Source organism: Salvelinus namaycush, chromosome 40, assembly GCF_016432855.1.
Source record: "Salvelinus namaycush isolate Seneca chromosome 40, SaNama_1.0, whole genome shotgun sequence".
In the NCBI taxonomy this organism is placed as follows: domain Eukaryota; kingdom Metazoa; phylum Chordata; class Actinopteri; order Salmoniformes; family Salmonidae; genus Salvelinus; species Salvelinus namaycush.
Genome location: NC_052346.1, coordinates 4,207,738 through 4,222,383, shown reverse-complemented (window position 1 = coordinate 4,222,383; position 14,646 = coordinate 4,207,738). Strand labels below are relative to the sequence as shown.

At 42.8% G+C, this 14,646-nt stretch overlaps 1 protein-coding gene across 1 annotated transcript in view; it reads left to right on the top strand.

The window, feature by feature from the left end:
- Nucleotides 1–14,646, top strand: part of LOC120033306 (alpha-1,6-mannosylglycoprotein 6-beta-N-acetylglucosaminyltransferase A-like) — a 117,268-nt gene that overhangs the window by 80,944 nt on the left and 21,678 nt on the right. Inside the window, exon 11 of the mRNA XM_038979587.1 lies at nt 7,349–7,482. Within this exon, the coding sequence (XP_038835515.1) occupies nt 7,349–7,482 (134 nt within the window). The remainder of the gene's footprint in view (nt 1–7,348; nt 7,483–14,646) is intronic.

Below are 14,646 nucleotides of genomic sequence, written 5' to 3'. Positions count from 1 at the left end.
GTCTTCAGACAGGGTCCCCAGGACTAGCCCTCCCCCATCTAGTCTTCTCTGTTTGTGTTCGGAAGGCCAGCCCTGGGTCATGTTTACCAAGTGCCAAACGGAAGAAAACTAACTAAAACAAGGACTGCTCTTCCTGAACTCGTCCAGTAAGAAACCTTCATTTTTGTTTTCCGTTGCAAAGCGTACATTTTTTGTTGTTGCGTGCCCTAATGAACACATCAGAGGGAAACTCCCTCCATCGCTGAAGTTGGTTACAGCGATGTTTATCTCCGCTTATCCTCTGCCGAGTCCCCAACAACAGGATGTTCTGTTTTCAGGGGAAATAGATGTTAACAAGGAGGCACTCCATCTTAACTCCTCCTCCACATTTACTGGATTGGTTGAACAGTGCCGAAGAGAACCTCCCTGACAGTTATTTTTGTCAAAACCAGTATTTAGGGGGATGTAGTTTCAGGCGTGTCTTTTACGCCTGCTACATCAGGTTAATCTACTCTAGACAGCACGCCCCTTCAAACCTCCTCTGCTTCTGCATTTCCCCTGCTTGTTTTCATTCATGTCATTTCAGCTCAGTGTTTTTCCTGTGGTGGAAGAGCTGATTTAAAGTTAAAGGGGAAAAGTAGCAAAGGTCCTCATTTGAGTTTGTACAACTATGTATTATAATCATTATCATCATTAGTCTTGCAGTAAATTCAAGGTCTGTTTTTTTTTAATATATAATCTTAATAATGTTCCACAAGTTCTGAATAGGGAAACTAAATGTTGAACTGAAATTGTCTTGGTAGATTGAAAGCTCTCTGTATTTCCAGCCAATTGTCTTTTTTTAATAGAATTTCACTACAAGGCCTATCAAAACCTACGCTGAATAGAATTGCATTTCACGCTAGAATTTCAATGTCTTTCAATTTAACATTCAACAAGCCACGCAGAAAAGCATATGGCCTCAGTGTACTTTTTTAAATTTCTTATCAAGCAGATGCTGATTTCCTTTTTTGCCAATAATTGTTTTTGACCGAAATAAACATCTGATTATGATGAATTATGGCCAGATAACAGCTGTGAAGTATTCATCCTTCCTTGGCCAGGAGCTACAATAAGGACCCAGTGAAATGGAATGCTATAGAATGAGGGAACCGGCTGCCTTCTCTACCCCTCCTTTGATTTGGAACGGTTGCATCAAGTCCATCAAGTAAAGTCCAGAGAGTCATCCCAAATTCCACTCTATTCTACCCTATACCCTATGAGCTGGTCCTATGGGCCCTGGTAAAAACGTAGTGCACTATATAGAGAATAGGTTGCCATTTTGGGATGCAAAGAACTTTTCAAGAGACTCTAGGCTTTACTTGATGGACTTTACCCCTCTGAAGTTTATTCTTATAAAAAAAGAAGGAAGCATCTCTCTGGACCAGTCAAAAAAGATTAAGTGTTGTTTTCTCCCCCCGGCAATGTGCTTAAGCGAGAGATAGAGAGAGAAAGGCGCCCTGAGAGCGAGAGGGCGAGACTGAGAGTGAGAGGGCGAGACTGAGAGTGAGGGCGAGACTGAGAGTGAGGGCGAGACTGAGAGTGAGGGCGAGACTGAGAGTGAGGGCGAGACTGAGAGTGAGGGCGAGACTGAGAGTGAGGGCAGGTCTGAGAGTGAGGGCAGGACTGAGAGTGAGGGCGAGACTGAGAGTGAGGGCGAGTGAGGGCAAGACGGAGAGTGAGGGCGAGACGGAGAGTGAGGGAGAGACGGAGAGTGAGAGAATAAAAGACGGAGTGAAAGATGTAGTGATAGAGATACAGAGAGAGAGACGACACCTGACAAAAAATGTGAGTGCTGCTCTCTAATTAAGAACAACAGGTTCAGCCGGTTCCTTTGTGCCAGTGCTGCTCTGGGCTGGGCCTGCTTGGATGTTTGCATTTCCTCCTCACAGGGATACAAAGTGCTGAGTCAGGGGGTCTCTCTCTGTCTCTCTCTCTCTCTGTCTCCCGCTTTCTTTTTCTTTCTCTCTCGCTCTGTCTCTCTCTCGATACACATAAGCCCTGGTGATGTCTTTACTGAGCCTTGTGCATTCCGTTCCCTCTCCAACCCTCCCTGACAACGCTAATGAATGGACAACAAGCTGGCTTCCTGAGAGCGTGCGTGTGTTGGGGCCGTGTGTGTGTACGATAACCCTATGGTAGTTAGCGAGGGTTGTTCATTAAGCAGGTTTTTTCCCAATTTTATTTCTGTCCCTTGGATGACCCTTATGCAAGGTATGGAGGCAACCAGTGTGGAGTGACAGCTCATAATCAGAAGAATGTGCTTAAGATTCATTTCCAGCCCACAAAGTCTTTCACGTTCCAGTGAAATGCCTTTCTTGCAATAATCAATAACAATGTAATACTAAAAATAACAAGGTAGAAGAAAAATACACAAGATATAGAAATAAGAAGAGCACGGTAAAGGAAGTTAACATACTATATACAGGGTCAGTTCCAGTGTCATATTTACAATGTGCAGGGATACTGGATCGATACACTACATTACCAAAATCATGTAGACATCTGCTCGTCGAACATCTCATTCCAAGATCATGGGCATTAATATGGAGTTGGTTCCCCCTTTGCTGCTATTCATGATTTATGTTCATAGAATTGGCAATCACTTTTCAAACAAAGTTTTAATTGTCCTATGTTCTCCAGTAACAACACTTGGCCGCCCTCTCTCCCTGCTGCCTGCCTTTGTTTTTGTGACCAACTTTTTAAATTTAGTTTTCTCTTTTTTTCAGAGGGGCGGTTACAGGTACAAAAACAATCACAGAAATGCCTACAAAGATAACCCCAACCCATTTTCCCCCTCAATCCCCATCCACCAGCCCGCATCCTCCATCCCCACCCGGAAGCCATGTTTCCCACCTGCCAGAAGGGGAGCCACGGGAAGCATTGAACTACAGAAATTCAGCCGTGGCAATATATTCATTTTGACAATTAGATATTCTTCCAGTTAAAACAACTGGTATATTATTCCATCTACTGAGGTTGGATTGAATTGATTTGAGCGTTCTGTTCAAGTTTCTGGCAATGGTTTTATCGAAGGAAGGAAATACAGTATATTTCCTCCCAAATGTTTAAAATAGGAAATGATAGAGAGTAGAGTTGGAGTCCTCCATCGGAGTCTTGAGGTAGTAGGGCTGATTTGGTTAGGTATAACATGAGATGCTGAATTTATCTATGATCATCTCTTTTAACTATGGCTGAGGGATTGGCATGTAGTATTTTAATCATATTAATGGATTGGAGCCAATTTCCATATGTTCCAAGCACAGGAGGCTGCTGAGGGGAGGACGGCTCATAATAATGGCTGGAACGGAGTACGGCATCAAACACATGGAAACTGTGTTCGATACCATTCCATTAATTCCGTTCCAGCCATTACTGTGAGCCCGTCCTCCCCAATTAAGGTGTCACTGACCGCCTGTGGATAATACAACCCAAGGAGCCATTTCTGGTGAAACGTCTAAGATATGTAATAGTCGATGGAGGTTATCCGATGATGAACACTTTTTAACAAACCCGCTTTGTAGGGCTGCACAATTTGGTCAAGATATCTCATTTCGATTCTTTGTGGCCAGATAATGCAATTGAGATAATGATTTGCGATTTTCACTTGGCTGAAAACTTGGTAATTCCATCAGACATGGTTAAAACAAGCGTCAGGGTAGAGAACATCAATTCTTAAAATGAGGTCATATGAATGAATACATACTGTGCTAACTGAATACAAATACAAAACCAAATGAAACAACATTGTTATAGGCTACATATGTTAATCGATAGGATTATTACACCTAGATGTTAACAAACATACATTTATAGCATGATCATCAAAATATAGTGTGCTATAAGCCAGCACTTATTCATTAATTAATGAATAACCTTAGGATTTCCTATTTTACCATTATGAGTTCTTAAATAACCTAAGTTCATTATTTATTCAGGCAGCCATAGGCTGCAGATGGAATAGGAAGCTTATGATTGTGTAATTATGTATAAGTAGGCTCAATCAAAAAGCCTTTAAAATATGTTTTTAATACATTTACAAACATTTAAAAAAATATATATATTTTTTTGCTTTGTCATTATGGGGTGTGTGTAGAGTGATGAGAGAAAAGAAGCAATTTTAATCCATTTTAGAATAAGGCTGTAACTTTACAAAATGTGGAAAAAGTCAAGGAGTTTGAATACTTTCCCGAATGCACCGTATATAGTTAACTTCCTAGCTACTTCAGTGGATGTTGAACACATTTCTACCAGCAACTGAACACATTTCTACTGGCAAATGTGTTAAATTATAGCCATGGCATAAAAGGGATAATTAACTTGGGGCTCTGTGCGTTCTCTGGAAAATAATGCAACTCTGTGGAAGGTTAGTTCCACTCTGCTAGTGCGTCGTGGAACACACCTAAGTCGTTCATTATTTTCCATAAAATATATATCGCCTCGTTGATTATCCCTTACGTAACACATAGCCTACCGATTGCAAGGTGCAGCCTGTGTCCAAAACATTGGAGTCTGGTCCAGTCATTCAACGTGACATGTTTCATCTTCTCCCTTAATTTTGTTATACAGTGTTGGGATGGCGACTTAGTGGAAATATATGTGCGAGATGGAGTCTTTGTATCTCCTGTCCAGCTTATTTTGTCTTTGCTGTCTTTGTAGACTGTGTAAATAGGAACCATTTATTTGGCTAGGTGATGGCCTCTGTGATTTATACGTGTCTGCCGGATGTTTTTTCGTAGGGCGTTAAACTAGAAAACCCATCAGCAATCAATGCCTGTTTTAACGTAGGTGGCTGAGGGACTTTGCTGATGTCGGGTGCATTATTTACCATATAATCGTCGTAAAGTAGGGGATGGTTATTCTTCAAATGATTTAATACATTTGTCGCGACAACAAGAGGCACTTTTTGCACAACACTTGCATGTGGTTGACATCGGTTTGCTTGTAGCCAAAATACTCCCATACCACTGAAAATGCGCCCTTTGGCACCAAAACGACATTCTCGTTAGCACAAGCAGCACTCGTGTTTCCACTGCACACTGAGGTAAAGCCACAGAGTTTGTAGACCTCATACTGTACTATCTTTGATAAAGCCCTTTCTCTCCTCACCAGCATCTAATTGCGCACTAGAAGCTGGGACACTTGTGATTGGCCAGCATGTGAATGTCATGCAGAGAGTGAGAGAGCCCGCTTGTGATTGGTCAGCATCCTCTGCATGTAGAGATTGAATGAACAGAGTCTGGCGTATCTATTTGGAGTAGGTACTGAAGTATAGTTTTTGTTGTGTTAAAGATATACTTCTCCTTAATGCAACCGCTGTGTCAGATTTCGAAAAAGCACACCATGCAATAATCTGAGTACAGCGCTCAGGCACCAAAACAAGCCATACAGATACCTGCCATGTTGTGGAGTCAACAGAAGTCAGAAATAGCATTACAAATATTCACTTACCTTTGATGATCTTCATCGGAATGCACTCCCAGGAATCCCAGTCCCAAAATAAATGTTTGTTTTGTTCGATAAAGTCCATCATTTATGTCCAAATACCTCCTACTAAGCTATACCTCCAAATAAAATAGCATAATTATCCTTGGTATGACCTTCTTAAAACAATTCCATATAGCTTAGTAGAACCCCCTCCCCTCAGTTTTTTTTTTATAAAACCTTTGGTGGCATCCCATAGAATCCGGGGGTCATCAAATTATTTGAAAATAAGTCTGCTAATTCATAGTTATTTTGCAAAAGAAAGCCACGCATTTCAATGCATGCCAATGGAACCGGAGCAGAGTTTCTGCTGCGTTTCTGACCGTATCCAGTCAGCTTGAATGCGAGATGTTTTCCAATTGATTTTTATGACTTCCACAAAATTACCCAAATTACATTATGTATGGATTGCCTGCTACGAAGTGCCGAGTTGAGCCCGGGTGTGTGTCTTGTTTTGGCCGGCTGATTGATTGAAGTCGACTGGCCTGGCATCTTGGTATAGTCCAGCTGGGCCCACAAACCTTTTCTGCAGACTGTCACGTCCACTTACACTGAGCGATGACAGAGGCCTTCCTTCTCCCCAGAAGCACTATTATTATTAGGAAAAATATTTTTTTTACACAGGCCCTGTCACATGTAACAGTAACGGAATGTTTTGGAATAGGTATCTAACTACAGGGGGGTTTGTACCCTATTCCCTTTAGCTATTCCCTAGTGCACTAGTGCCCCCCTAGACCTCTAATCAAAAGTAGTGCACTATATAGGGAATAGGGTTTAAGACCCTGGTCAAAAGTAGTGCACAACATCTGGAATAGGGGGCCATTTCAGACGCAAGCTACATCTTCCCTGCATGGCAATCGGGGGGAGAGGAGGGGGAGCATGCAGTGCACATCCCATCCCCGCTCCTCTTGAGGAACGCTCTCTGCTGTGTTGAAAGATTTAACTGCCTGTTGTCCTAACACATCCCTTTCCCGCCTGGGCCATAGAGACTGACGGCAGCTCCCTCTCTCTCACCCACTTTTCCTCCTCCTCAGTCGGCTCGGAAGGAGGCCAGCCTCCATTATCACCACGTCGCGTGGCGGGCCATGAATTTATCCCCCAACACGTCGTCTCTCCACACGATTTACTGGCGCTCTGCAATAGCTCTAAAATAGCAGTAAGCTCCCTCGAGCAGTGCATATTAAATCACTTCCACAAACGGCTTCAAGCAACAACTTAACAGGCCCGGTGGATAAGGAACAGGATGCTAGGCTAAAACCCTCCCCTCCACTTTCCAGAAGCCTCAGATTTCAAATCAAATGTATTTATATAGCCCTTCGTACATCAGCTGATATCTCAAAGTGCTGTACAGAAACCCAGCCTAAAACCCCAAACAGCAAGCAATGCAGGTGTAGAAGCACGGTGGCTAGGAAAAACTCCCTAGAAAGGCCAAGATTTACTCTCCACTTCTAGGCATGAGTCAGACAACTACCACAAACAAAACAAATAGCCTAATCATAGGCCTAATCATTAGGCCTATTGTCATGCTATTCACTTGTTTTCTGTACAGCATATGCATGAATCGATCAACTAATGTAGAGATAAATAGTTGTTGTCCTATGCAGATCTCATAGCGATAAAGCGCTGGCAATTGAATTGCTCTTTATAATGAACTAACTTTACCCACCTATAATCATCGTTGTGTTCCCCATTAACTGTACAATGACAGCTTGTGTTTGTAGCTTGTTTTCCTTTTTCTGTATATAAGTGAATGAATGTGAACTAACTAGCTTCAGTACAATAATCATTGTGATCCCAGTTGAGCCGCGTAATGACAGTTGTATCGTGTGGTTTATTTCCCCTGCAGCCCACACCCCAGACAACAGCTTCCTGGGCTTTGTGGTTGAGCAGCATCTGAACGCCAGCGACATCCGCCACATTGACGAAGTCAAGCGGCAGAACCAGTCGCTGGTCTACGGCAAGGTGGACAACTTCTGGAAGGTACGGCGCTTCAGCTCGTGTATCCCGCGTGGCTGGCATAGCCAAGGTTTTGCGTTTAAACTCCGGCAGGGAACAGTGTTCAAATGAAACATTGACTCTTGGGGGTGCCTAAATGTGTCTTGGTGTTGTCTGACGTTGAAATGTGATCACCCTCCTACTTAAAGTGTATGTATGCACTCACTGTACTGTAAGCCGCTTTGGGGGAAAAGTGTTTGCTACATAGCATTTATTATGATGTTATTTACATTGTGTACAAACTCTGCTCAGCTCTTAGTTATTTGGGAGCAGTGGTAACGTTTTGTCGTGGACAAAAACTACTAGCCTACTTCAGCATTGAGGGTGAAGTTGAATGTGGTAGAGTAGTGTTCTTCAGTTGGAATTTTGAATACCATGTCATCAACTGGTGACTCTTCTTGTTTAGAACAAAAAATGATACGTGATCTAGTTCCCAGACATCAACACTACTAGAATAGAGCCCAATGAGAAGGAAGTGCTGCTCAGTTGAGTTCCCATTGGCTTCACAGTCCCGTCCCTTGATCACAGGGAAATGGACAACACTGTAGACACTTTTAAGGAGACTGTAGTGACAGTGTCCACTGAGCCTTGATTTGCACAGAATGCCTTTCAAGATGAAAGCACCAGACATGCTACACCATCAATTCTTGGGAACCGGTGTATGGAATCTATTGTAACCCAGTTCCTTAACTCTTGAAAGAAAGTCACTGGAACACTTTGAGAGTTTTTTGGGAGATTTAATGGAGACTAGTAGTGTTCCTTTATAAACCATATTCCTGAGTTTCTGATTATATGTCGATAAATAGTAGAATTCAGCTCTACTCTCTGATTAGTTATAATATATTCCTACTCCGATTCTGTTGTGCAGAGGCATTGACGCAGGGATTATTTCATCTAAGATAAAACGGGTTTAGAGATTGTAACTACACCAGCCACAAGCGGTTTGCGTGCGATTCGCTCGTTGGCACATTACACATTGTTGGATTACTTCCTAGTCTGTACGTCTTGGTGAGACTTGACAAGGGCTGCGACGATGACAAACATTGTAAAGAAGCCGGTTGTAACATTTTAAGCCAGCCATACACACAGGGAGTGCATCCCAAATGGGCCCTGGCCAAAAGTAGTGCACTATAAAGGGAATAGGGTGCCATTTTGGATGCAACCATTGTAACTCCGGTGGAAGCAGATTCTACAAACAAAAGACCAGAGGTAATCTCAGATCTGTGGCGAACAACGCCCGGCTTTTATCATAGTCAGCTGGCACAAAGTGGGCAGATGAGAGTTGTGAGATGCCAATCATGCCACCCACAACCCAAACTGGTCATCCAGGTTAAGGGATGAAGGACATATCCCTGCGGATATAGACCTGGGTTCAAATAGTATTTATTTTCTCTCAGAGGTGTATTAGATTGAGCCTGGTGTACCAGATGTGCAGGGTTTGCACTTTTGGGACTATTTGATTGGTGCCATTGCGCCAGGCTAGGTCAATCAACAACAAATGTTATTTGAACTCAGGTCTGTGACCACACAAAGAAATGACCATGTCTTGCAGAACCAGCATCCACACACAACACTGATAACACAACAGCCCTATATTAACCATGCAGTGCGGCTTGCCACACGCTCTCGCAAACCCGCATGCGGCACAGCACAGTGGGCCATTTAGTCTATCTTAAAGGGCAGAGTGCCGAACTCCCATCACTTCTCCTTGAAAAACATTAGCAGCTAATCAGACACCCCGTCGTGTTCATTACCTCCGTTTTTAATTAAACAGCCATTTCAGAGTCTGGTAATGAATGAACGTGAGGGGAAAAGGCCTCCCTCGCACTTTCCCTCCCCGAATCTGCGGGGGCTGTCTGCATTGCCTTGTGACGGACTGCTGTGATGATGTCACGAGACCTGGCCGGCTATTTGCTTTTCATCAAGGAAACCAGGAAACAGCCTTTCAACTCCCTCATATCTTGCCATTGTGGTATTTACTGCTCTCTACAAGGCTAGAACATGATGAGGGGTGGGCGTGCAAAAATAAGAGGTCAGAGGTCTCACTACACAGGACATCTAGTACAAAGTGCCTTTGCGACTTTTAACAACATTCAGTGACCAAACAAACGCCATTGCCTCCAATTGCTTTGTCTCTGACGGACATTTGTTTTTCACATGTAATGTTACACAGAACCCAGAAGCTCCTCACTACGGGGAATATTCCCCGTCTCTTAATCAGTATGCAGAAGTGTACCGCTAGCCTCTCTCTTCCCCTCTCTGCAGGTGTGTGAATGGAGCCCCTTGCGTCCCAAATGGCACCCTGGTCCAAAGTAGTGCGCTATGTAGGGAATAGGGTGCTGTTTGTGGTGCAGCAATTGTGTGGGGAGGTCTGATTTATAACGGGCACAGAATGGACGGTAATTGCTGTATCCATATAGGAGAGATTTATCGGCGTTATGAGTGGCATTAAATGTAATTAGACACAGCAGAGAGGAAGCATCTGTCGGCCATCCCTGTGTGGCCTACATACTCAAACACAACTTTCAGATAATTTCACCGGCAAACTCTAATGAGAGTAATCCACTATTGTTGCTGTCTGGAGTGCCCCAGTGCGTATCGCTGCTCTCGTACTAACTAGTAAATGTGTTGCCTAAGAATTAAATCTCCAAATATCATATATTACTTAGGCTACACAATGGTTTTGTTTTTTGAGTTAATTAATACAAAGTCATGATAGGCTGGTAAGATCCTGGATTGGAGTTATCAAGGAGCAATTTCCTTAACATCAACCTTCTACTTTTCCCTGAACATAGGTGTCATTTGAGATGTGGGGTACTACATTATACAGCGGGTGGTTCTAATCGTAGATGCTAATTGGTTTAAACTGCGTTCCAGCAGGTGTTTATTCCACACCAGCTAAGGCCATGATGTTGAAATGCCTATTTTCTGTTCCATCTCACTGCGCAATCCACTGTCTCATCAGCCCAACCAGGGAATTTATAAACTTGGTCTCCACTGTAAAAAAAAAAAAACATCTAGACATCATCTCCCCTTTCTTTTAGACTAGAATTTGTTTTTCAACAGGGGAGATTTGTAAATACCTTGCTGCCCGTCTCTTACCTTTGCAACATGGTTTCAATCTCCACTGTCCCATTGAGAATTAACGTGTAAGGACACGACAAACCGCTTCATGAAACCACAAAGCAGCATCATTTTTATGGTTATATACAAAGAAATGTCAATAGGTCAAAGAAAATGAAATGGTCCTGCTGAAAGGTGAATTCATCTCCCAGTGTCTGCTGGAAAGCAGACTGATCCAGGTTTTCCTCTAGGATTTTGCCTGTGCTTAGGTCCATTACATGCCCCTAACATGATGCAGCCACCACTATGCTTGAAAATATAGAGAGTGGTACTGAGTAATGTGTTGTATTAAATTTGCTCAAAACATAACACTTTGTATTCAGGACAGAAAGGGAATTGCTTTGGCACATTCTTTGCAGTATTACTTTAGTGTCTTGTTGCCAACAGGATCCATGTTTGAAATATTTGTATTCTGTACAGGCTTCCTTTTTTTCACTCAGTTAGGTTAGTATTGTGTAGTAGCTACAATGATGTTGATCCATCCTCAGTTTTCTCCTATCACAGCCATTAAACCATTGGCCTCGTTGTGAAATCCCAGAGCGGTTTCCTTCCTCTCCGGCAACTGAGTTAGGAAGGACACCTGTATCTTTGTAGTGACTGGGTATATTGATACACCATCCAAAGTGTGATTAATAACTTCACCATGCTGAAAGGGATATTCAATGTCATTTTTTTTTTTATCCATCTACCAACAGGTGCCCTTTGTGAGGCATTGGAAAACCTCCCTGGTCTTTGAGGTTGAATCTGTGTTTGAAATTCACTGCTCGACTGAGGGACCTTACAGTTTTCTGTATGTGTGGGGTACAGAGATGAGGTAGTCATTCAAAAATCATGTTAAACGCTATTATTGTACACAGTGAGTCCATGCAACTTATTATGTTAAGCAAATCTTTACTCCTGAACTTATAGGCTTACCATAACAAAGGGGTTGAATACTTGTAGACTCAAGAAAGCTTTTCATTTTTAATTAATTTGTTTAGAATATATTGGCACGGTTTGCCAGCCCTCAACTTTTATCTTGGGCCTAACAACACACGTGCCAATATATCCTCCAAACACCGGATTCTCTGGCATTATCAGTTAAATATCTTACTCCTGAAGTGCACAACGGCAGTAGGTAGCACGTGGGATACCGATGCCTTAGGCTGCTGGCTCACTCCCTTTACATTGTCCCGGTCAGCCATGGAATGCGAACCAGCAACCCTCAGGTTAATAGCCCTAAACAACACCACCAACATCTCCCAAGAGCTGCAGTGAAAACTGGTTGAATCTACCAGGTCGCCTACATCTCGAACAGTCAGACATGTTTGAAGTGGGAGAGGGAAGGTGATAATCGAGCAGCCAAAAAGCAGGCCTCTCAAGGAGCCGCTACCATGGCAACCGGCTCGAGCCGAGCGCACTCACCGAGGCAGAATGAAGGGTAACTGTTGGCTGCAGCTCTGCGCACTCTGAAGCGGCAGTTGTTTGAGTCTAGTTGTCTTGAGCTTAGGTGGTTGAGGTTGAGGCTGTGTGAGTAATTGAATACACAAGAGAGTGCAAACCGTATATACTGAACAAAAATATAAACGCAACATGCAACAATTTCACGATTTTACTGAGTTACAGTTCATATATGTAAGGAAATGTAAATTGAAATAAATTCATTATGCCCTAATCTATGGATTTCACATGACTGGGCATGGGCGCAGCCATGGGTGGGCCTGGGGGGCATAGGCCAACACACTAGGGAGCCAGACCAGTTTTCCCCCACAAAATGGCTTTCTACAGACAGAAATACTCCTCAGTTTCATCAGTTGTCCTGGTGCCTGGTCTCAGATGATCCCGCAGGTGAAGAAGACAGATTTGGCGGTCCTAGGCTGGCATGGTTACACATGGTCGGCGGTTTTTAGTCCGGTTGGGTTTACTGCCAAATTCTCTAAAATTACATTGGAGGTGGCTTATGGTAGAGAAATGAACATTCAATTATCTGGCAATAGCTCTGGTGGACATTCCTGCAGTCATCATGCTAGTTGCACGCTCCCCATGCTACACCTGTCAGGTGGCTGGATTACATTGGCAAATGAGAAATGCTCATTAGCAGTCATCATGCTAGTTGCACGCTCCCCATGCTACACCTGTCAGGTGGCTGGATTACATTGGCAAATGAGAAATGCTCATTAGCAGGGTTGAAACAATGTTGTGCACAAAATTTGAGCGAAATAAGCTTTTTGTGCGTATAGAACATTTCTGGGATCTTTTATTTCAGCTCATGAAACATGGGACCGACACTTAACATGTTGCGTTTTATGTTTTTGTTCGGTATAGAAAGTGAGATGAGAATATAGACAGAGAGAGAGAGGGTGGGTGAGAAAGAGGAAGAGAGAAAGATGGAGAGGAAGAGAAGGAGAGATGGGGGGAGGGTGTGAACATGTTGACGGAGAGAGAAAGTTGGAGAGGGAGGGAGAGGGAGAGACATAAAAAAGAAACACCGGGCCCCCTGGCCTTAGATCAGGGGAGGTGGACACTGCTGTTTGAAATGCTAATGCTGGCTGACAGACAGTGCCCACAGTCCCTCCAGTGCACAAAGATTTATCAATGTAACACTGACACATTTTTCTCGCCGAGCCTCTCACACACACAGACACACTAGGGCGCATACACTAGTGTGAGCACGCGCACACGTGCAAATACACAGGCTTACAAACAAACCCACACATATTGACCCAGCTGTACAGAAAAACCCACTCATATGAATTTATTCTAAACCGACTTGCCTAGTTTAAATAAAGGTTAAATAAAAAAACACATGACTGATGAATCAGGAACAGACTTACAAATGTACCAAGATACGAAATCTGGAGATTCCAAGGGCTGTGATTCTCTACCACTGAATGCTGTTCTATTTTATAGAACAAAAATAAGTTGATGCCGGATAGTGAACAATGCCGATAAAGCCTTTGTGCAAAAAAAAAAAACTCCCAGAAGTAATCAAATATTTTACATTGTTTACTATCCAGCATCAACTTATTTTTGTTCTATAGTATTTCATCTCATTAACTATAAACCAAAGAAGTGCTTCTCTCCTGTGTCTCTGCTGTTCTATTTTAATTGGATTCAGTGAAGCTCGTAACCCATTACAAATGATTTAGCGTGAGGTCGTATTGGCCCTGTGAGAGTACATGGGTTGTATTCACACTTGGTAGGTTCTCTCCACTGGCAGAATAATCTACCCCAGTATCCCAATATGTGCTGGTGAGCCCTGCATAATGCTAGGGCCTCGTAGGTTTAGCTTGACAGTCTTGTCAAACAATCCAAAACACCAAAAAGGGAAAGAGGGATATCTAGTCAGTTGTACAACTGTATGCATTCAACTGAAATGTGTCTTCCGCATTTAACCCAACCCCAGAACACATACACATTCACACACACACACACATACTTTTCCAGGTGATTTACAATGTAATTAAAAAACCTCTCCTCTCTCATTTTGATCATCTGCCCTCAAACCAATTTCCTGGTTTGATTATTTCCCTAATACTACTCCCCATAAAGGCTAAGGAAGGCAATGAATCAGCTTCCTCTTCAAAGTTCGCCTGACATCGTGTTGTCTTCATTATCTTGGTCCTCGGGTCAATGTCCCTCAGTTTACATTTACAGGTGGGAGGCACACAATTGCGCACGCACACACACACACACTCGCGTTTGCAGACTAGCGCCCACACACTTTCACACAAACCGATACATACACTCTCACAAACACACACGCTGACAGGATTTCTCTGAACAACACAGAAGGTATGAGTTATTTATAATAAACCAGAGTGTCCTAATTCCAGGAACACACTGATACTGGAATAATGTTCTTTAAGAACCTTTTATGGAGTGAGATTAGACTCTTAATTTGGTAAATATACAGTACCAGTCAAAGGTTTGGACACACCTAATCATTCAAGGGTTTTTCTTTATTTTTACTATTTTCTACATTGTAGAATAATAGTGAAGACATCAAAACTATGAAATAACATATATGGTATCATGTATTAACCA